Here is a 23,021-nt window from a genome sequence, read left to right as displayed (position 1 = left end):
GGTAGCCACGACATCCGAACACTAACATCATTCATCATATTTGCGACTTTTTCGTTCTATCCCTCTCTCTCTCACTCACTGCTGCCTGCATTTCATCGGGCCTGGTAGCTTGAATTCACTTTTCCATTCTCGTCATCCACGAGCTGAGCCATCTCGTATTTTATTACCACCCCCTTGCTTGATACGTTGGACCAGGGGCGACTTCCAATTACCATTTCTTCAAGAATAACCTGCGAAATTATCTCTATGGAAACTTTATACGAAAATTAAAATTGCCCGCTACTAAATGCAAGCCTGAACCGAATCTATTTCGCAAACATCGGTTTTCTATTGCGCCCGTATGCCTCCGATCCTGCTCCCTTTGTAAGATCCATTCCTTCGCGACATGGCTGGCAGGGCGCCTCCCGGAGGCACCTCCAGCTCTAGGAATGATCTTTTACTAGACCTCGACGAACAATCCCCTTACGATGGATCGAGGCAACCTATACATGATGACCATTCAGCTAGACCCTCCGTATCCTACGACGACTTTGTCGGCGGTAGCCAAACCACTCATCCCGCTGTAAAGAACCCTCCTCCGGGCGCCGGCGCTTCGGGTCCTCGACCGCCCTACCTAGCAGATGCCGATAGGCAATACAGCCAAACCTCTGGTCTAGACAACTACCAACGATACGCAGATGATTTCGACGACTATCCCGATGACGGCCAATCGTACTATCAGCACGGAGGGGCGATGAACGCAGCTGGCGACTCGTCGAGTCGTGCCAATGCGCGGAATCGCAATAGCGTACTCGGGTTAGGAGGTGGATTCCTCGGCAGGGCTAGGAACATGCTCGGGATGGGCCAAAAAGGGTATTCGGAGATGGATCTACCTCTTACGGAGCCAGGGCATGGTCGACCGGATTCAGGCCATGACCAGCCGAAACAAAAGAAGAAATTCGACTTTAGGTTCGGCTTTGGTGGAAGTAAACCAGATCCGTCAACTCTCGGTCCCCGTATCATTCATTTGAATAACCCGCCGGCGAACGTCGTGAACAAATACGTTGACAACCACGTCTCCACCGCAAAATACAACGTCGCGACGTTCCTACCCAAGTTCCTAATCGAGCAGTTCTCTAAATTCGCCAATATTTTCTTCTTATTCACAGCTGCTCTACAACAAATCCCTAATTTGTCACCGACAAATCGTTATACTACCATTGGTCCTCTTGTGGTCGTGTTGCTGGTATCCGCAGGCAAGGAGTTAGTTGAGGATTATAGAAGGAAGCAGGCCGACAGTGCGCTGAACAACTCGAAGGCTAGGATCTTGCGAGGATCGACTTTTGAAGAGACAAAATGGATCAACGTTTCTGTGGGAGACATAGTACGAGTAGAATCAGAGGAGCCTTTCCCCGCCGACATCGTCTTGCTTGCAAGTTCCGAGCCAGAGGGCTTGTGTTATATCGAAACTGCGAATCTGGACGGCGAGACTAACCTAAAGATTAAGCAGGCGCTTCCGGAGACGTCAACTATAGTCAGCCCGTCAGAGTTAAGTAGGTTAGGGGGCAGGATCCGTTCTGAACAACCAAATAGTAGTTTATACACGTACGAGGCTACCTTGACCATGCAAGCTGGTGGCGGAGAAAAGGAATTGCCTCTCAACCCGGAACAGCTTTTACTGCGAGGTGCTACTCTTAGAAACACTCCTTGGATTCACGGGATAGTGGTATTTACGGGACACGAAACGAAGCTTATGCGCAATGCCACCGCAACTCCGATCAAGAGGACTAAGGTTGAGCGGCAACTTAACACGCTGGTCCTCGCGCTGATCGGTATACTTCTTGTTCTTAGTATTATATGTACCGTGGGAGAGTTAGTTTTCCGGTCCGTTCGGAGAGACTCGATTGCCTATCTAGAGCTGGACGCCCTTACCGAGGCCGGAGAGGTGGTACAGGCGATATTCAAGGACCTCGTCACGTACTGGGTGTTGTTCTCTTCGCTAGTCCCAATCTCGCTGTTCGTGACTGTCGAGATGGTCAAGTATTGGCATGGCATTCTGATTAACGACGATCTTGATATTTACTACGACAAGACAGACACACCTGCTAACTGTCGAACATCCTCCCTAGTTGAGGAACTCGGCATGGTCGGCTTCGTCTTTTCGGACAAGACGGGAACTCTAACTTGCAACATGATGGAATTTAAACAATGCACAATCAGCGGAATACAATACGCGGACGAGGTTCCAGAGGATCGAAGGGCCACGGTACAAGATGGTGTGGAAGTTGGGATTCATGATTTTAAGAAAGTGCGTGAAAACATAAAATCGCACCAGAGCGCCGAAGCGATTCATCATTTCTTGGCCCTTCTCTCGACCTGCCATACCGTTATTCCGGAGCGGGACGAATCGAAAGGCGGCAAGATCAAGTATCAGGCTGCCTCGCCCGATGAGGGTGCGTTAGTCCAAGGTGCTTTGACCCTTGGTTATACCTTCGTCGCTCGCAAACCACGAGCGGTAATTATCGAAGTCGAAGGCAAAGAATACGAATACGAACTCTTAGCTGTTTGTGAATTTAACTCCACGAGAAAACGAATGTCTACTATATACCGGTGTCCCGATGGAAAAGTCCGGGTATACTGTAAAGGCGCGGATACGGTCATCCTAGAGCGTCTGAACGAAGACAACCCCCATGTTGAGCAAACCTTGGTCCATCTTGAGGAATATGCCTCCGAAGGTCTTCGAACTCTTTGCCTGGCGATGCGTGAGGTGCCCGAACAAGAATTCCAGGAGTGGTACAAGATCTTTGATAAGGCTCAAACTACCGTCGGTGGCAACCGATCCGAGGAACTAGATAAAGCGGCCGAGCTACTCGAGCACAGTTTCTACTTACTAGGCGCAACTGCTATCGAGGATCGTCTTCAGGACGGTGTACCAGAAACGATTCATACACTACAGCAGGCGAACATCAAGGTTTGGGTTTTGACTGGAGATCGACAGGAGACGGCTATCAATATCGGCATGAGTTCTAAGCTGCTAAGCGAAGATATGATGCTCCTAATTGTTAACGAAGAAGACGCCGCATCAACTCGCGACAATATTCAAAAGAAGCTGGATGCCATCCGAAACAACACAGACGGATCGGTTGAAATGGATGCTTTGGCGCTTGTTATCGATGGCAAGTCCCTTACTTTCGCCCTGGAACCAGACATGGAAAAGATGTTCTACGACCTAGCTGTGATGTGCAAGGCAGTTATCTGCTGTCGTGTTTCGCCGTTACAAAAGGCTTTAGTTGTGAAGATGGTTAAGAGGTTCTCGCCGGAGATCCTCCTCGCTATTGGCGACGGAGCTAACGACGTGTCTATGATCCAAGCCGCTCATATCGGGGTTGGTATTTCGGGTATGGAAGGTCTTCAGGCTGCACGATCAGCCGATATTTCAATCGCACAGTTCCGGTTCTTGCGCAAACTTACACTCGTTCACGGCGCCTGGAGCTATCAACGTATTAGCAAAACCATCCTATTCTCATTCTACAAAAACATTACTCTATATATGACACAATTCTGGGTAAGCTCATGACATCTTTTATGGTCACCACTATCTCTTCCCTTGGCGCATCGTCCGTTCATGTTAGGCGTAGTGTTGACGATTCTTGAAACTAATACATTGATAGTACACATTCCAAAACGTCTTTTCTGGGGCTATTATCTACGAATCTTGGACATTATCCTTCTACAACGTCTTCTACACTGTTCTTCCCCCCCTTGTCATGGGTATTCTAGATCAGTTCATTTCCGCCCGACTACTTGACCGTTACCCACAACTATATACTCTGGGGCAACAGAACCGATTCTTTAAAGTCAGCACTTTTTTTGCGTGGATCGCTAATGCCGTCTACCACTCTCTCGTCTTATACATATTCTCCGAACTTATTTGGTACAGTGATCTAATCCTGGGCGATGGCACTATGGCGGGTCACTGGGTTTGGGGTACGGCTTTGTATGCGGCTACCCTTGCCACCGTTCTCGGAAAAGCGGCGTTGGTGACTAGTAACTGGACCAAGTACCACATCATGGCCATCCCAGGCAGTATGGTGATTTGGTATGCGTTTATTGTTGTCTATGGAATAGTAGGCCCGAAGCTTGGTATCTCGGAAGAATACCATGGGTTGGTACCAAAACTCTTCGCGAACCCCGTCTTCTGGCTCCAAACGGTCGCTCTGCCCCTCCTCTGTCTTCTGCGAGATTTCGCCTGGAAATACGCGAAGAGGATGTATTATCCAGAGACGTACCATCACATACAGGAGATCCAGAAGTATAACATCCAGGATTACCGACCAAGGTATGTCCTTGCTTCTCATGCTGTCTATCATCGCGTACTGTATTGGCTAACAAATGAAACAGGATGGAGCAATTCCAGAAGGCGATCAGGAAGGTCCGGCAGGTGCAGCGGATGAGAAAACAGCGCGGCTACGCTTTCTCGCAAGCGGATGAAAGTCAGACCCGCGTCATCAACGCTTACGATACGACAAGACACAGGGGGAGGTACGGCGAGATGCCGGCATCATCGACGCCAGGCAGGTAGTTAAAGGCTCGGGAGGATGGGCTTTGGTTGTGTATTTATATAGCCGGACGATATGATTACTACGAATCTCGCTTAGAGCCAGCAGCGGCATTAAAAACAATAAATGAGCAAAGGTCGCGAATGACGATCGAATAATACATACTGGTGCTATTACGATCAAATCCCCTAGGTTACATGATTCAAAAATCAGTCCTTATCCATAAGGTAAAGGTGGAATCAGGTGTCCCCAGCACGACTGCCCATGTCACAATTTTGCATCTAATCGCGGGTTCGCTATCCGTGTTCAATAATTCTCCAGCTTGATGACGTGGTAGGCAGGCTCCTCGTAGGGATGAGCACTACATAGAAGGAGATTTCTCGGTCAGCGGAGTTGCCTCGGACATGCCATATCTCCCCTCCCCTATACATGGATCTTCACCACTAGCGTACATAGCATATCACGATTTCCACTAGTTACAACAGCTACCAGCCAGACAGCTACAATCTAAAATAGCACTTCACTTACCCCTTAAGCGCCTTGACAGCGCCCTTAACGACGTCCTCGCCGACGCACAGGGTCTCGACGCGGACCTCGGGGACTTGCTCCAGGGCGCCGACGGCGCCGATATGCGGGTTCGCGGCGTCGCCGGGCCGGAATTGGCCGGTGCCTAGGGTCGTCCAGCAGCACTCGGTGTAGTTCCCCGGGCCGGGGTATCGGCCTGCGCCCGCGGCGAAGATGGCGGATTTGCAGGCCGCGAGGGCGGAGGTGGGTGCGTAGAAGATTAGGGTGAAGCGCGGGAGGGCTGATGCCATGGTATGGTGTTAAAAGTGGATGATGATGATAATGAGAGTGAGAGTGAGAGTGAGAGTGTGAGTGTGAGATTAAGAATGATGATGTGGGGGGGTATGAAGGTTGATTCGATAGGTATCTTTACTCAAGTCAAAGTGTTTAATGGATTTACCTAGCCCCGCGTTGAGCCAATGATTGGATGTCTAATAGTATAACTTTTGATGAGGTTTGGAGCAAACAGTTTCTATTCTATTATCACATGCTGGGATAACCCATGGTCTGCCACGTGCAACCTGCCGGTAATGATTGATGTATGTGTAAGTTGATTTATATTTGTGTGATATTGGCCGGAATTGATATCGAGAAAAGGTTTTATATAACTAACTGAAAGAAGCGTTATACCAAATATACTTATTACATATTGTATTTACAGCTTTAAAATTAAGCTAATAATTAAGTTCTACAAGTTTATCAAGCTAAAGCGCATAAGACGGCATCTCTAATAAAATATCCGTGTATACATAAGCGGGAACTTTTAAAGCGGTTGGCCTAAAACTTTAGGAGTTTAAAATACCTCAATTTTAATCTCTTATCATTACGGCAGGGCTGAAGTAACTATTAGAGGGGCCAAGCGCCTGGCAGTCCCTCTAATCAATTTAAGGTCAAGCTATTTCCTGTTATAGTCTAGCGCTTTATGGTAAATCAGGAAATCCCGAGTTCCCGGGTCAATGGCGGACGACCGGGCTTCCTGCAACAGGTTAAGACCCTTGACGCGGACTTCACGGCCGGCGGCTTGGGCCCTTGGCCCTTTGGCGCCTTTGGCCCTAGCGCCCTAAGCTTCTTTCCTGAAAAAGTAACAACTAGAAAAAAAAAGACCTTGACCTGATCCACCTAAAAATTCATCATATTCTTGTCATTTTCCTAGTTCTAATTGGCGACAAGTCTTGGCCTATTTTTTGTGCGCTGGGGTTTTTTTTATTGACCCCCCTAATAAATCGAACTTCGGGCTGGACAAAAGATTTATTTATTTTGTGTACCAAATTCCTTAAAACCATCCTCACGCCTCGTTTCCCTTTTTTCCTAGACGGTGACTCCGCCGTGCCGTTAGTTAAGACCCCGATGGCGTCGTCCTCTCGGGCCTTGAGCAGGCTCACTAGCCCAGCTAGTAGACAATTATCTGTGCACGCTGCCAGATCTGCCAGATTTACCACGACGTCATACCCGCGACAACAGCTAACCTCCGTTGTCGCAAGAACACGAACGAGAGCTATTGTTGCTCCTCGGCTTGCCAGGTCCTATGCTGACGCAGCTCCTCAACCTACCAAGAAACCGCGCAGAATCCGGAATACCATTAAATGGACATGGCGCTTTGTTTATCTGTCTATGCTGGGTGTTGTTGGTGCCGTCATTTACGATGGTTACTTGGACCGTCACCCCGAAGAACAGTTTGTTCCTGATCCCCAGAAGAAGACGTTGGTAATTCTTGGTGAGTAATCGTTAGGTACTAATCACCACTTACTGCTCTGTTTCTAATAATTGGGCTTCAAGGTACTGGTTGGGGCTCCGTTGCTTTACTCAAGAAGCTCGACACTGCCAACTACAACGTTATTGTTATCTCACCGCGCAACTACTTCCTCTTCACACCTCTACTGCCGTCATGCACCACCGGAAACATCGAGCACCGCTCCATCATGGAACCCGTGCGCCAGATCCTCCGTCGCAAACAGGCTGCTGTCAAATTCTACGAAGCTGAGGCTACCCATATCGATGTTGAAAAGAAGGTTGTTAAGATCACCGACAACAGCGAGATCAAAGGAAAAGTCCACCAGACCGAAGTTCCCTACGACATGCTTGTTATCGGTGTTGGTGCCGAAAACGCTACTTTCGGTATTCCCGGAGTCCGCGAGCACAGCTGCTTCCTAAAGGAGATTAAAGATGCGCAGGCTATCCGTACCAAGATCATGGATTGTGTCGAGACTGCTGCTTTCAAGGATCAGGAGCCAGAGGAGATCGATCGTCTTCTTCATATGGTAGTTGTAGGTGGTGGCCCTACCGGTGTTGAGTTCGCCGGAGAGCTGAGGGACTTCTTCGATGAGGATATCAAGAAGCTTATTCCCGACATCGCTCCCCGATTCAAGGTGACTCTTATCGAGGCTCTGCCCAACGTCCTACCCATGTTCAGTAAACAGCTCATCGACTACACCGAGAGCACTTTTAAGGAGGAGGACATCAAGATCATGACTAAGACTATGGTTAAGAGGGTGACTGATAAGACGGTCGAAGCTGAAGTTTCTAGTCCCGATGGCAAGAAGTCAATTGTTACGATCCCCTACGGATTACTGGTTTGGGCCACAGGTAACACTTTGCGCCCCTTGGTTAAAGACCTCTTGTCGCAGATTCCTGCTCAGAAGGACTCGAGGCGCGGTCTCGCTGTTAACGAGTACCTCGTGGTCCAAGGAGCGAGAGATATCTGGGCCGTTGGCGACTGCGCCGTCGCAGGATACGCACCAACTGCCCAAGTCGCTTCCCAAGAGGGTGCTTTCCTTGCCAAGCTGTTCAACAACATGGCCAAGACCGAGTCTCTGGAACAGAAAGTCCGCGATCTTAGCTCCGAGTTAAACCTCAAGCCTGGCGACACGGCGGCCGTAACGCAAGAAATCGAGTCCCTCGAGAAGCAGCTACGTCGTATCAAGGATGTCAAACCCTTCCACTACTCGCACCAGGGCAGTTTGGCCTACATCGGTAGCGAAAAGGCCGTCGCTGATGTCGCGTGGCTGAACGGCAACGTTGCCAGCGGTGGAAAGCTCACCTATCTCTTCTGGAGGAGCGCTTATTTGAGCATGTGCTTCAGCAGTAAGTCCCCTGCTTAGAGTTCCACCCTACTACAAGAAATAATGCTAACAATGTCCATTCAGCGCGCAACCGCGCTCTCGTCGCTCTTGATTGGGTCAAGGCCAAGATCTACGGACGAGATGTCTCCCGAGAGTAGACGGATTTTAGTTGATGATACCTAATCTCATTGTGAACTACTCTCCCAACCTCGTTCTGAGCCCCTCCCCCCACCCCCCCTTTTTTTGGATTGGAGATGGCGAGATCCATTTCCCCCCTTATATCCATATAGCACCGCCCCACCCCGTTCACCGTGTATTATTCGTCCCTTAGGGAGTTTTAGAGAGAGAAGTGAGAAGAGAAGTGAGAGGTGCCCAGTCACAATATTACGAGGACAGATAGGTCAGAACAGTTTTTTTTTTTGTTATTTTTGTTATTCTTTTTCTTTTTTCTCTCGAGGGGACATATCGTACACGGTACACGATACATGACGCTTGCGTATAGAGAGCGTTTTTCTACCCGTGAAAAATTAAGCTCGTAGATTAGGATAGACTTGCGGTAGGCGATAGGCTGGTGCCCGAGACGCTTCCGTTTGTACAAGTAAAACAGACAAGTCATCATTAAGATAATACTTCATGGCCATTTATTGATGCCCATTACCGATGCAGAGTATAAGTGATGTTTGAGTGGTAAGGCGTGGGTGTGCTCCTAGGCTCACACTTTCTCATATTGAGCTTACAATAATATAACGGTCTCTTGATCTTTACTTTAGAATTCTATTGCTGACAGCGTATCAAACAAAGTCAGACTCGCCTATAAGTCCAATCAGCCATATATTTTCTCATAGCTATGCTCGAAAAACTACTCACCCAACCTAACACCCTGTAAAGTCTTGGTCTGAGAGCATTGCTGACTCCAATCAAAAAGTTCATGTGGGTGCGAGAAGTCAATGACGATAGACGACTTTGCTAGTAGTAGATAGAAGCTCTTTTCGTTATATTTTTACTGCGTCAACTTACCTATATAGGTAGGTAGTTAACTTCTACATACCTATATTAACGGCATCAACTTCTAGCTCTATAGACTCGTGCGGAACTCACGTCCGTTGTGGTCTGGTTGCGCTCGGATTTCGCAACACAAGTAGGCGTGAAAAGGCATGATTAATTTGTCTGTGGCTTAGCACTGGGTTCTCTGACCATAGCGTAGAGTTTTATAGCTACGCCGTCGTCGTCGCATTCTAGCTCCTTCGCAAACTTGAACCCGAAGCGGCCGTAGATTTGCATGTTGGGAACATCCCGGCTGGATTCGAGGTAGCAATTCATACCCGCGGCATCAGCCTGGTCGGTCACAGTTTTCATCATGAGTCGGCCTATCCCTCTATTCTGGACTTTAGGTAGCACAACCATGATGTTGAGAAAATAGTAGCCTCGTGGGTCCGTCCAGACGGAGGATTGGGCTTTGGCTTGAGCCTCTTTCCATATGTAATAACGCTAGATATTTGCGTTTATGTTAGCGGTCTTTTGGAACTCGAGGTTGTGAAGGCCGAATAGCCGGTAGGTAGAGCAGAGACACTGATCGCTCGACTGATACAAACGCTGAAACGGACCATGGGGCGGAGCCTCTCCACGACAGTACCTCATGGTCTGATCCGGGAATCATCGTCATCCTACTTTCGCGTGCAATTCAGAGAGCTCGCCACATGCAGCCAAGCCGGCAGATCAAATGCTTGTCTAGAAGCAGAGATCCCCCCCGGCCTATATAATCCGTTGAAGTTAGACCCTTACCTTAACATTGAGGCCGCCTCGGCCGTAATAGAGGTTCATCCCGACCTGGCTGAACCACAGCCGCCAGTCTTCGATCCAGTCGGACCAGCTCGGTGGCTGGTTTGCCCTTTGCGGCCTTAACCAGCAAGCAACTCCAAGCACCTCATCGCTGCCCTCTTCCTTTGCGACGTGGAAGATGCCGTTGCGCATACCCCATCGGCACCGAATGCTAAGAGAGGCTGCATTGCGTTGCGGGTTGAACTAACGGCCCGTGTTAGCATGAGGTGCGGACACTAATCGCCATAGGAATTCGGCCTCGATAATCCAGTGTATTTGCTTGATTGGTTGGATGGTACACAAACGGAATGTATCTTAAAGTATAAAATACCAATACCAATGCTACTCGGCCATCCCCGCGCCCTTGAAACGACTCTTGGCGTACACAATGCTCGGTAACGAAAGGGCCATGCATACCGTAGATTTGTCAAAGATCCAATTGTTGTATGGATCGTCCGCAAAGGCTTGTCTTCGGTGATAGGGTAGTTAGCATGGATTATACGGTTACTATGTAAGTACACGGAGCTGAGGATGTTCATCAGCCGCAGCGCCCTCTCTTCCGCTCAGGTCACAGGCGGTATACGGTATACCGACCCATTGTTCCGTTACTCCAGACTGTTACCCACCGACAGGCTTCTAGGATGAAAGGGAAGATACTTACTGGATGGCGGACACGGCGCCTGGGATGTCTGCCTCGGCGAGAGGAGAAACTCGGATCGGCATAATGATGGGAGTATCCGATTCGGCGGAATCAGCCGACTTACACGAAACGTAACGCTGGACGTCAGGACGTTCGGTAAGGATGAATCAAGAATTACGTAAGTAGTTTCTACACACAGCCAGTCCAGTACTACATGTATGTATATGTATTTTATAATTTAAGAAATAAATGATAAAAAAACCACACAATTTATAGTTCTGGTCTTGACGCATACGTTCAGTTGGAAGTTGGATCAACTGGGATGTGATAAAATAAATGGCAGCGATAAACCGACATAAGTATTAGATAAGGTGAGACCTATTCGGGAGTACCTCGGGATAGCAGTTAAGATTCGGGCAGTCGTGGTTTGTTGATAAACCTTAACTTTTATTCTTATTAAACTTGGATAGTGCTATCACGTATTCCGTACAAAGTATCAACTTCCTTCCCAACTTCCATTCTTACCTACACGTAACTTACAAACACGAGGGAAACGAGGGCAACGAAATGGTAAACCGTAACAGCCACTTTAAAACAAACCTTGTTATTGACAAGGTCGATTCGGATTTGGCCGACGTGTTAAGCCGGGATGAGCCATTCCAAAAAGCTTGATAGAGTAACAATCAGATCTTCCTTCTTGAGAAAAGCTTGCGATGGCTTGGCTCGGGTTGGCGCCGAGGCTTCCATTACGCGTAAACTTACGTATATCGCATTGGAGTAGTTTGTCTATTGTCTATCTTATTCTCGATATCTTATTTTCGATATAGGAGAGACTACGTGGCTTAGAGTTACTGCGGACAATTGACTAGGTACCTAAACTACCCAGGCAAGTTATACTTGACAGTCTTACGCAATTATTATTATTATTCTTCTTCTTCTTCTTCTTCTTCTTCCTAGGGTAAACGACGCCGTCGTAAAATCGTCTCTTTTTACTTTAGGTAATTATGTCGCGACCACTTCCAGCTATCGCAAGACTTTCCATTCTCATGGTCCCGAGGAGCACAGTCCACTATAGGACTGAAATTCTATATGCCAGACGCTGATCTGTATCAAGTTTGGCGCCGTCGCTCATCATCCCTGTCTGAAACCCAGAAGACTCCGCAATTATCCCTTGTTCGAGACAGGACACCCCGGTCATCTTGTCACAATATCAACTTCAGGTTAAGGCGATACCACAGACACGCCGGCAAAAACATCAGCAGTTTAGCTATACATACTACTTTATACGAGTGGAAGGGAGGCAGCCCTTCACACACATACATACACCACACTAACCGTTAGGGATATCTAACCCCTTAGTTGCTCCTCTTAAGCCTCAGATCTCAACCAGTTTTCGGACTCTTGCGTTGACGTCGACGCGCTTCTATTTGGCTACGGCCTCGGTAATTAATATATCAACATAGTAAATAAATTCAACATACCACGAAGTTATCTAATATTTGTTCCTCTCTACGAGAAGCAAATGCGTTTAACGTGTTAGCCATCATATCTAAAAATTTCAATTGATAATTAACTATAAGCTTATGTGAAGAGTCGCATAAAGTCTGAGCTTTATTACACTATGACAGTACCTGGAACGAAGTCCCTATTGCCAATAGGATATTGGCACCACGAGCCTAAGCAAGAATAATACCACATGGGACAGCCATGCCGGTCAGGGATATGGCCATCCGGGGCTCGTTGAAGGGGTCCAGGGGCCCTCGTTACATCCCTGAGACGCTGCACTAATCGAGCCTTATTAGTCTCCGAATTCAACTTGGAAACCTCAGACCTGAGATCTAATACGACTCTGAATTGCACTTTCTTCTCTATTACTTCGTACCTCCGTTACTCTTGGCTTTTTCGATCTTTTTCCTCTTCTTTCCTTCTCTTTTTCTTCCAAGGCGGGCCTTCTTGTATTCTATTAGTCAATCCTCAAACTTGGGTTCTTGGTATTCAGTTCATTCCGTCCTGTCGTTTTCGGTGTACCCAACCAGATACGTTCTTGGGCGACTTTAATAATATTTGTCTTTCTTTTATCTTGTTCGCATACTGGTTATGTTATGAATTCAGGAAAAGTGCTTGGATGCAGAGCATTTCGGCATATAGTAATAGCTTCTGAACGATAACATGCCGCCATCGAACAGGAGACGACAATCCCAGGACGCTCAACCATGGAAGGGATCGCCGAAAATGGGTCAGCGGTCGACGCTATTCTCGCGTAGGAGTTTGGGACGTAGGATTACCGAAAACGATACCGTTGGTACCAGAAATTTGAGAGCACGACGGATTGTTAGTCGAGACCGAGGTGAATTCGACGACCTCGGTAGGTTCCAAGGCGACGATGAGAGCGACAGTGATCTAGACGATGATTATCAGCATGGTCCGGGAGACTTGAGTGACGATGATAGCGAAGACGACGAAGACGATAGGATCGACGATTCTCCACAGAAAACAACTCAGTTACCTACACCAAGCTCGTCGGGGTCTATCGTTACCCTAACTGCGCTACCAAGTCAAACTACTACTACTCCGTTAACGATCATGACCACTACTCCCACATCACAATTGTCGTCTACTTCTGTACCACTGTATATTCCGGTATGTCCATCCATCAATTCAATCTTGTTAGGAACGAACTAATAACTTGCCAATAGGTTTTTTCAACCCCTCCTAGTATAGGAAAAGCGTTCCCTCTACAACAGGGTAAAGAGGAGGACAAGGACTATGACGATCTGGAATTACCTATCACTTCCCAGTTTGCTCCCACAGTCACCTCTGGGCAGTTGTCTACGGAACAAACTTCAGTACCCAAAGCGGCAGATACTGTGGGCGATAATGATGATGGGGGCAAGTATAAATGGCATGGTGATAAAGGCCCTCAACAGCAACCACAGGGCGTATTGAATCCTACAGCAGAACACCTTCTCATTGCTGCAGGTGCAATAGGTCAGTAAAACTTCCTCAGTTCAGCGAAATTAGGCGACTAATACGTTCAAAGGTGCTTTCATTTTATTCTGCTTTATCGGATGGGTCATCTACAGGGTCTTAAAGAGGGCGAAGGGCCAAAGCATTGGTATTAGCGGCGGTATGGGATCCATCGACAAGTTCCATGAGAAAGGGAGAGGATCATACATGTCCAACGAAGCGCCCCCTATTTATGAGCAGGGAGAGTATGGAACCACCATGCGATTAGGCAACTTCTATGCCCCTAGTAAAGCGTATCCGCCAGGACCTGGGGGCATGGTACGTTCAGTCGCCTCAAATTCCGAGGCAGGAACCCTTCGACAATCACCAGATGATAACCCACCGCTTGCAAGTATCATAAACCAATATATGCCAGGGAATGGAGGCGTCTCAAATAATGGCGATATCAATATGACCATGAGGTCTCAAGTAACCCAGCCATATTACAACGAATCAGACCTTCCTCGCCAACCACCAGAAACATTTACTGCGCCGAAAAGGGCTGGAACCCGAGCTAGCGAAATATCATCCATCTCTTCTGGATTTGGGGACGGTGACATTATTATACCTCCGCCCTCAGGAGCCTCAGGAGCGGACAAGCCTATACCTATACCTCCTGTTCCGGCTGAGGAGAACCCTGCCGCTCGAGACTCATGGATGAGTCGGCCAGGCGAAAGGAGGGAAACGGTATATACGGAAGCGAGCGAGGACCGGCCAGCTCGGTTTCGCTCTATAACCAGCTGGGTCAACCAGCAGGCAGGACGAGCGAAGAGAGCGGGTTCGAGGGCGCGGGAACGTGGAGAAGTGCCTGTTATGCCAGCAATCCCAGGCCAGATAAGTGCAACACGACAGACCGCTTACCGGTGATGGATAATACTATTTAATACCAAAAGAATCCAACACGGTACTCTTATTCAATCTTAACTTTAGACTCGATGTTTCAGGAATTTTCTTTGTTGCACCCCCCGCCCCCCCCCGTCCAGGAAACCGCAAGGAAGAGGACCCCATAGCGAGACCAGGACGAAAAGGAACTATGATTTAACTTGTTCATTCGTGTTGGTCAATAACATATACATACCGATCCACGCTTACAATATTGTTACCGAGTGGATGGTGAATTACAATATCACTTAGCGTCTTATACACAATTAGGGCCCATATCCTTCTTAGGTTTGAGGACAATGCTGTTTCAGTACTTATACCATGCATTTCCCATGTTAGCAGGAGTCGGGCAGTCACATAACGGAGTATTACTATAGAAGAGCGGATGATAACGAACACTTTTTTACATAGAATTGACTTATTCCAGTCTAACTTGACTACCTAGGTACATAGCGAGTTCTTTTTTATTCTTCTTTTTTATACATAGTAGTAGTTAAAATGAACATAGCTGGAAGATATCGGGACATGCGAAAAATCCCTCTTACATCAATAGAGAAATGGGGTTGCCTAGATCAACTCCCCCAGTTTTGATCCTCGTCTTGGATGGCAAACTTGCAACATATGTACATATGACTAAAGTTCAAAGGTCTTGACGATCTTGACAAACCTCGGAGATTTTCAAGTGATGAATTTTTATTTTTGCGAGTACGACGGTCGATCTTATGTGGAGTGGCTTTGTATCGTTACTAATAGCGAACGAGTTGTGAAGATTCGTTACCGATAGATCAAGGGCGGGTACGCACTACGCTTAGGAAGATATGCTGTTGATATTTGATTTTCAAAAAAGGAGGTTTTTTTTTTTCATATACACGTAGTCACCTACGCAGATCAAATCACTCATGATCAACTCTTGCGTAGGAAGATTTACCTGACGCGCGTTGTATTATGATGGTGTCGAGCTGACTGATATCGTTTATGTAGTGTGTTTTGTTTAGTGATGAAAAAAGAGCGAATGGATATGGTTCTCGTTACCGATGTCCGAGCTGAGTCGCACAGGCACAGCCCTCTCGCCTTGTGGCTCGGCGTTCCTTCAACCGGTACGAATTAGCGGGGTGATCCCCTGTAATATTCGCAGCAAAGTTCCCTGTAGATGCCACTTTTAAGGGAATTCTCGAGTAACCAAAGCTGCAAACAACCTTGAGCACATGACGACAATGAGACATCGGGTCGTCGCAAACGCCTCTTTCGCTCTTCGTGACAATAAGTTGCCGGCGCCTGCATCTCACGCGCGCATACGGTACTATATTTAATTTAATATCGGATGTTTTTATTTTTATTCGTATCTTTATCTTTCATCATCTTTTTACCTTGATGTTTTTTAGTTTACATTTTACAACACATATTTAGAAGTATATAACTACATCATTGTCATCTCAATCCCTTTTTTGACCCTTGGCGCACCTCCATTGTTCTCGGAAGGCATATGTAACGACGATAACGAGGCTGAGTCTATTGTGCCGATCCGCGCTTGGCTTTTTGGCTTTTTGGCTTCGTCAGCCACTGCATAACTACTGCTACTTCCTTCTTTTTCATACATTGTCCACCTACTTGTTTTGGGAGTCGTTTATTTAGAATCATAGCTTCCTACCTTCTCTTACTTGGAATATTATATATCTTGTCCATCTTGACTAAGCTTTGTACACTACACTATACTACACTACATTACATCATATCACCACCTACAACTTTCATCTACAGACTACATTCGACAGATGAGCCAGTACAGAATACTTGGCGCAACTTTTGCAAAATGCTCGACGAGAACTTACCAACCTTCTTCTTCAGACCCTCTAATAATCCGCTATTAAGGATCTTATACTTCTCTCAAAACGGCTCCGAGCCGGCACCTGAATACTCACTCCAGAAAATAAACCCGGACCTCCCCCAGTCTAGGAATAAGTACGCCGTGGCCTTGGGAGACGCGAGCTTTCACCATGTCATCTTAGCTGAGGTCCTGATCGAGCCCGAATTTCAACAGCCTACTCTGTCCGCTGCTGAAATCAGACAACAGAATGGTGTTCCACCCCCGCCTGTACCTTTAATCCCTGACGGATTCGCCATACAACTGTATAACCCGGAGCACCAGGTTATGGTAAAGGGTGAGAAGAGCACCTGGACCGGAAAGGAGTCGTGGGAGTTTGAAATGCCTCAGCAAAGCTTTCGCATGCCCTCGGTGTCCAAAGTTGATCGCCAGCAGAATGACCCAGTCGCAAGTAGTCTCACACCCAAGATAATGTTCAAGTGGAAGAGGGATAGTAAGTTCTCCAAGGACATGACATGCTACATGACAGGCACGTCGGTTGGTGGCAAGAAGAGCAAGGACCCGGATATTACAATAGCGTTATACAAGAACGGGAGGGAACCTAGTGTCACCATTTACGAGCCGAATCTTCAGAGGGTAGACATAGAGGATCGCAAAGGCCTCGAAGTCGTACTGCTGCTCGGCGCTGAGGTCATTCGCGAGATATACCTATTCCCTAACCGGGACTCATTCAATATTGCAGGCTCGGCAAATAGGCGCAAGAACTCACGGCAGAACTCGCGGCCCAGTCCAACCTCATCTACATCACCACATCTTATGACGGGCGCATTCGGCAACCTCCCTCCCGCAAAGACCACCTCCCCCGTCACTCAACAGCCCACACCTCCAGCAGAATCCAGCATAGACGTCGAGACTAAGCGTCTACAGGCCTTAGTCCAGCAAGAAGAGCGTGAGCGCGAGCAGCGGGACCGTGCGGAGCAGAAGCGCATCAAGAAGATGCTCGAGGAAGAAGAGGAGAAAGAGCGCCAACGTCGTGACGCCGAGGTGGCCAGGGAGACGGAGAGGTTGCGAAAGGAGTTTGGCATAGAAGGCCAGGACTTTGGCCCAAAACCAAACCTGCCTCCCCGACAAAGCATCGCTGGGCCTAGCCGCACGCAGTTGCAACCACCACCAGCCCCACCACAGCGGCCCGTGAGCGCGGGACCCAAGCCTCATTCGCACGGAGGAGGGTTCAGCAGTTGGTTCCATGCTGTGGGACCTACTCCTGGTGCTCCTATGCCGCAGGCTTTGGGATATGGGTATGGGTACGGACAGCAGTTGCAGCCGAATTCGGGGCGGAGGAGGGGCGGGAGCGCGGATAGTGGGACTGGAAGCGGGAGCGGGAGTGGGAAGATGTTGAAGAAGAAGAGTACGTTGTTCTAAGGAGTGTAAACTTGGATTTGGGATTTGGGACTCGGTTGTATGGCGGGGATCAGGCGGTGCTATGTAAACTTGGGTTCGAACAGGCTGGATCTGGCAAGTGCGTAGGTATAAGGAATGCGTGATTTGAATGATACCCATGACAAGTTTGGTCTATATTTTGGTTTATGATGAATTTGTTGTGGTTGGTTAAGTCGAACGGTACTGTGAATTTATATGAATTGTAGATATTTGAAACTCCCATCTTTAAGGGGTGTGCTAATTACATGAGCCTACGCAGTAACTAGCAAGAATTCTCTCGAGAACCACTTTGAGGTTCTACCTAGATGGCAAATTCACCAGTACATTATTTTCTTTTGGGCGCCTGGGTAACTTGAAGTCCCAGCTTTGACGAGTATCTCTACTATCGCTGATCCCACGATTACACTTCTGGTTTGCTCTGGATGTTTACTACGGCTCATCTAAGTAGTCTAGGTTTTAGATTAACTAAATAGACGGGTATAATTGCCATGTATCAGAGAAGGGGCGGATAAGCCTTACGAGAATCAGTCCTCTGGATCTTACTTCTCGCCTCAGCTGCAACAAACTACGGTTTGCAGGCTTTGAGGGACCGGTTTGAGAAATTTTATATGATATTTTTCATCTTCTTAATTTTCTCAATAATAAATCTGTATGGTGAACCTGGGCCAAGATCATTCTGAACTTGGAGGTAGTCTAATTTATGATCTGGGAGTTTGTGACGGACGAGTTACTCGCAGTGGTTCCGCGCACACTTATCCTCCCCGTCGTCGCCTCGTATCGTGGCCCTCCCCCCACCGCACTGAATAGGTACCTACTACAAGTAGTTGTTTGTGACAGTTGCAAGTCTTTTGGTGAATCAACCCCCTCCTTCCTCCTTCCTGCAAAAAAGGCGACGAGGTGGTTTGTGCAAAAGGTTCCTACCTCAGGTACTCATCATCCCCTCCTCTTCTCTCTTCTTCTATTCTTCTCTTCCCAACCACCAACCTTTTCTACAACTTTTCTACAACTTTTCTACAACTTTTCTACAACCAAAGCATACAACACCTCACGATAACAACTCTACTCAATATTGAACATCCCATCGCACGTAACATTCCAAAAATTCAACTCTTATTCTATCCATCTATCTATCTTATCCTTTTTTACAACTATCATCCATCATCCGCTACAATGTCTCGCCCTCAGGGAAAAGGTATCTCGTCGACCCTGGCCAAATGTGACATTACTATCGCTGGGCCCCTCGGCGACGATTGGACTTACGAGAACGTTGCGCGCTGGTCGACGTACAACGGCGCAATCTTCTGCAACGTCGTCGACAAGGATGTGACGCATGTGCTCGCTACGCCTGAGCAGTACAAGGCGAGGACCCCTAATATCAAGCTGGCGATTAAGTACGGGGCACATATCGTGACCAAGGACTGGTTTGAGGATTCGCTCACTAAGAAGCGACGCCGTAAGTTTTTTGATGGTTTTATTTTATTTTATTTTAATCTCGTTGGATTATTATATTTCCCTATGGGTGTTGCCTGTTACTATGAAGTCTCTGCCTGATCCTCATCTATGGACAACGATGATGTGTACTGACACTCTTAATTTTTTTTTAATAGAAAACGAGGAGGAATACTCACTCAGGCGTATCGACCAAAAAGCCCAAGCCAAGAAGGAGCTTGAGGCGAAGGCGCAGAAAGGCATCAAAGAGGCCGAATCTTTCGTTAATACGAGTAAGTTTCCAACCCCCCCTTCCCTCCCCTTATATCCACGGTATCTAGAACAAGACAACTAACACCCACTCAAGACCTTTATCACATCTATCGAGATGATACCTACTTCCCCTACGAGATCACCCTAACTCGTAACGACAAGGAGAATGGAAACATCGGTCAGAAGTACCAGCTTTACGTAAGTATCCAGCCATCATCCTCTCCCCTCTCCCCTCTCTCACCCTCAACCGCCCACCTCTAACCTCTCTCTCAGCTCTGGGAGTCCAACGCTTGGCCGCACCTCTACATGTTCGCGGCCAAGTTCTACAAGAAACCCCGCGACTCCCACCCTTCCATCCATCGTCCGCGAGAGACCCCCGTGCTCCTAGAAACTGCATTGAATGAGTTCAAGGCGTTTTTCCATCAAAAGACTGGAATCCACTGGGACGACCGCATCGCCAAAGCGGGAACTACGGAAGATAACAAGTTCCAGTACCAGCCTCCTGTAAGTTGTACTTCCATTCCATGGCCACAGCTACAAGTAACTGACAAGACACGTGAAAATAGACTGGCGGAAAGCCGGTAGGCAGTGGCGCCGATTCCACGTCGGCCACGGATTCGGCGTCAAGCACCAAGAAAGACCAGAAGCAGGCGCCGGCGCTGGACAAAGCTGCCGACCGCAAGCGCAAGAGCCCCGCGGAGCCTGTCCAGCACGCCGGTAGCCAGAAGCGACAGCGCCGAGAAAAGGTGAAGGAGGAGGACGAGGAAAAGAAGGAAGGAGAGAAGCCGAAAGAGAAGAAGAAGGAAGAGAAGCCGAACTGCGAGAACTCGGTTTCCTCTCGCACGCGCGGCAAGACCGCGGCTAACAACAACAAGCGAGCCCGTACCTGCGAGGACGACGAGGACGAGGACGATCTTCCCGTCAAGCACCACAAGACGACCAAGCGCCAAAAGGTCGAGGAAGCCGATACTAACAGGGACGCCGCGGTGGCCGACGAAGGGGAACGGCCCGAGATCAGCAACCTCCCGGCGCTAGTCCGAACCATGAGGAAGACTCGTAGTCGAAAGGTGTAAGCGCCGCAGGTGCTATACGATAGCGACGAGGAGGAGGAGGAGGCGGGAAAATGCCGCGGAGACGGAAAAACGTCGTTGGATGATATATACCCGACATGTTGGAGGAGGAGTAGCAAGTGAAAGAGTGAGTGAGCAAGTGAGCGAGTACGTGGTGGACTGCTGGATAGACGCACGAATGAATGTAGGAGTGAAGCGATGGATGGATTTCGAATACTCACTCACCCACTCACTCACTCACCCCCCTTTGGCGGTGATTGATTGATTTACCATAGATACCCTCGCGCCAGCGAAATACTGCTTGCTTGCTACAGCTACATATTGCAAGCGTTTGATTTTAGATAGCCAGCCATCTTGCCCTCGGGGCTAAAATAGAAATGCGAATCGAATGAACTCCTACAGTTAATGTCAAAAGTCGAGTGCTTGTCCAAGCTAACACGACCGCAACATACCATACCATACCATATCGCAACACAGCGTAAACGCCTTCGCCTTACTTGCCAAGTAGATCAGCTCTCCCAGCTACCTTAGGTATGTAAATGCACCATCACCAAAACATCGTAATATCATAAACTTGCCCTGTCAAGTCAACACTACCGAGATACTCTTTCCTTTCCTTACCCCCCCTTTTCCCTTCAACTTCCCTCCCCATTCCTTTCCTTTTTTTTTTCTCTTCTTCTTCTTCTTCGGTCACCTTCCACCCCCCTAAAATCGCAACTTAGGAAACACAAAAACAAGCAACACAGCAAAGACTGCCAAGCCCGCTATCCACAGATACAACAGCATGCGTCCCCACCAGCCCTTCCCCTCCGTCAACCGTCTCAGCGCACCCATACGTCCCGCGACCGCGCCTAGCCCGCGCTCGTTGCGCTCGAGATTAGTCCCGGCCGCGCGCACCACGTCTTCGTCCTCGCGCAGCGACGACGCGAACCGGTGCGTCGATTCCTTGAGCGCGCGCGCCATGCCCACCATCGATTCCGTGAGCTTGTCTTGCTCGGCGCGGTGGAGGTCCATGATTGCTTCCGTAGTGGAGGGTGTGCTGGTAGTTGTTGGGTCGGGGCGGGTGCCGAAGAGTTGGGTGCGCAGCGCGCTGGTTTCGCCCACGTCTGATGGGAGGGGTTGTTGCGAAGCGCCGCCGCGGGGGCGTAGGGTCTGCGATGTGCTGGTTCCTGACCCCGAGGGTGTTGGTTCTGGTGCTGATGAAGTTGTCGTTGTTGTTGTCGCTTGATGTGATTGCATTGCACTGGATGATTGCTGACGATGGTCTGGAATTTGCGACTCTTGAATAAGAGATGGCGATTCTTCTGTCTCTATCTCTGCCTCGTCATTTGGTTGCTCTCCTACATCTTCGGTATCATCATCATCTCCCCGCTGGTCCGTCGCTGAAGTCGACTCAATACTTTCGCTTGGCGTATTAATGATATCGCCTAGCAAATCCTCGCCTTCGGAACTATCATCGTCACTATCCACGCTGATCTCCTCGAGCTCGCGGAACCTCTCGGTGATTTGCTCGAGGACCTCCCGCTTCCCATTTAGATCATTCTGCACCTCCTGCCGTCTCGTGTGTACTTTGATCGTAAGCGCATCGTGCTCTAGCTTTGTTAGGAGCGACCGGGCGTAGTCGATGTTCTAGAAGTAGTGGCATGTCAAGTTAGCTCTTCTAACATCTATTAAATCTTAAATATTAAACCAGAGGGATAAGTGATCTAGATCAAAGTACATACGACCCTAGCTTTGGCGCGTTCATACTCGCTTGTCCTCAGTCGTCGCTCTCTCTCAGCATCGGCACGGAGAATGTTCTCTTGCAAGCGGTCGAGGAGACGATTAAGGTCTGGCAGGGAATCTGGGTTAGATATGGTTCGCTTCTGGGTGATGGGCGCCTGGGCTAGTCGCGCCATATTGGAAAGCTGGTAATGATCTTGGGGGTTTGAGGTTGTTGTAAGTGTACTAGATTCAAGAATTCAAGAAGGAGGAAACTGAAGAGTATTAGCGGTAGGGCAACTAAGCTTCGAAACCTTGTTTTGTTAGAGTTTAGATGTTGTTCGAGTTGGTAACACGAAGCACGCGCCTTTGTATGTACATAGTACGTATGATGTATGACTGGTTCCGTTGGTGGGGCATCCCATCCGCAACTAGTGTAATACATACCATAAGCAAGGGGTTCCTTCCCTCCTTCCCTTCCCATCGTAAACAAATCAAAATGTTTTGAGGTGACAACGACGTGCCTACATGCATGTACGTATTCTACAGGTACCAGCCTTATATTGGATTAATGCATTACTTGTTTATGTACCTCCTAATATATACCAAATTATCAATCTTTAGAGGAATATATCACATAACTAACATATCACATATAACTTGGGACAAGTCGTAGAGAAGAAATAGATGCCTATCCCCTAGACTGGCATACAACAGCAACCCCCTCAAAATTAGTACAGTACCAGTCAGTTTGCCACATATCCCGTAATAGATCCACTT

The 23,021-nt window shown here is 48.2% G+C and overlaps 8 protein-coding genes across 8 annotated transcripts; 5 read left to right on the top strand and 3 right to left on the bottom strand.

Annotated features, from left to right (window-relative positions):
• Positions 1-247: 247 nt before the first annotated feature.
• On the top strand, positions 248-4,812 carry F5Y00DRAFT_217281 (phospholipid-translocating P-type ATPase). The gene is made up of 3 exons (XM_048005592.1): positions 248-3,544; positions 3,651-4,318; positions 4,381-4,812. Exons 1-3 carry the CDS (start codon positions 386-388, stop codon positions 4,559-4,561), a joined length of 4,008 nt encoding a protein of 1,335 aa, XP_047867716.1. The 5' UTR covers positions 248-385; the 3' UTR covers positions 4,562-4,812.
• F5Y00DRAFT_217286 (GTP cyclohydrolase 1 type 2/Nif3) lies at positions 4,749-5,463 on the bottom strand. The gene is made up of 2 exons (XM_048005593.1): positions 5,067-5,463; positions 4,749-4,899 (listed from the first exon to the last, which is right to left on the bottom strand). Exons 1-2 carry the CDS (start codon positions 5,351-5,353, stop codon positions 4,845-4,847), a joined length of 342 nt encoding a protein of 113 aa, XP_047867715.1. The 5' UTR covers positions 5,354-5,463; the 3' UTR covers positions 4,749-4,844.
• A 778-nt stretch (positions 5,464-6,241) lies between these two features.
• Positions 6,242-8,428, top strand: F5Y00DRAFT_217256 (FAD/NAD(P)-binding domain-containing protein). Its single transcript, XM_048005591.1, has 3 exons — positions 6,242-6,816; positions 6,879-8,183; positions 8,246-8,428. Exons 1-3 carry the CDS (start codon positions 6,450-6,452, stop codon positions 8,317-8,319), a joined length of 1,746 nt encoding a protein of 581 aa, XP_047867714.1. The 5' UTR covers positions 6,242-6,449; the 3' UTR covers positions 8,320-8,428.
• A 424-nt stretch (positions 8,429-8,852) lies between these two features.
• On the bottom strand, positions 8,853-10,931 carry F5Y00DRAFT_229259 (acyl-CoA N-acyltransferase). The gene is made up of 5 exons (XM_048006745.1): positions 10,641-10,931; positions 10,397-10,448; positions 9,944-10,183; positions 9,029-9,649; positions 8,853-8,972 (listed from the first exon to the last, which is right to left on the bottom strand). The coding sequence occupies exons 1-4, from the start codon at positions 10,700-10,702 to the stop codon at positions 9,320-9,322; spliced, it is 684 nt and encodes a 227-aa protein (XP_047867713.1). The 5' UTR covers positions 10,703-10,931; the 3' UTR covers positions 8,853-8,972; positions 9,029-9,319.
• Positions 10,932-12,102: 1,171 nt separating this feature from the next.
• On the top strand, positions 12,103-14,582 carry F5Y00DRAFT_217248 (uncharacterized protein). Its single transcript, XM_048005590.1, has 3 exons — positions 12,103-13,259; positions 13,316-13,607; positions 13,660-14,582. The coding sequence occupies exons 1-3, from the start codon at positions 12,789-12,791 to the stop codon at positions 14,490-14,492; spliced, it is 1,596 nt and encodes a 531-aa protein (XP_047867712.1). The 5' UTR covers positions 12,103-12,788; the 3' UTR covers positions 14,493-14,582.
• Positions 14,583-15,782: 1,200 nt separating this feature from the next.
• Positions 15,783-18,262, top strand: F5Y00DRAFT_229254 (uncharacterized protein). Its single transcript, XM_048006744.1, has one exon. The coding sequence runs from the start codon at positions 16,318-16,320 to the stop codon at positions 17,749-17,751; it is 1,434 nt and encodes a 477-aa protein (XP_047867711.1). The 5' UTR covers positions 15,783-16,317; the 3' UTR covers positions 17,752-18,262.
• A 677-nt stretch (positions 18,263-18,939) lies between these two features.
• On the top strand, positions 18,940-20,543 carry F5Y00DRAFT_259271 (uncharacterized protein; the record flags this gene model as incomplete). The annotated part of the gene is made up of 5 exons (XM_048010845.1): positions 18,940-19,222; positions 19,377-19,490; positions 19,565-19,668; positions 19,744-19,974; positions 20,037-20,543. 5 exons carry the CDS (start codon positions 18,940-18,942, stop codon positions 20,541-20,543), a joined length of 1,239 nt encoding a protein of 412 aa, XP_047867710.1.
• A 702-nt stretch (positions 20,544-21,245) lies between these two features.
• On the bottom strand, positions 21,246-22,438 carry F5Y00DRAFT_259270 (uncharacterized protein; the record flags this gene model as incomplete). The annotated part of the gene is made up of 2 exons (XM_048010844.1): positions 21,246-22,169; positions 22,265-22,438. 2 exons carry the CDS (start codon positions 22,436-22,438, stop codon positions 21,246-21,248), a joined length of 1,098 nt encoding a protein of 365 aa, XP_047867709.1.
• Positions 22,439-23,021: the final 583 nt, after the last annotated feature.

Source organism: Daldinia vernicosa, assembly GCF_022497035.1.
Source record: "Daldinia vernicosa strain CBS 139.73 unplaced genomic scaffold F5Y00scaffold_9, whole genome shotgun sequence".
In the NCBI taxonomy this organism is placed as follows: Eukaryota; Fungi; Ascomycota; class Sordariomycetes; order Xylariales; family Hypoxylaceae; genus Daldinia; species Daldinia vernicosa.
The sequence above is the reverse complement of the archived record's forward strand: the minus strand, read 5'-3'. Positions and strand labels throughout refer to the sequence as shown.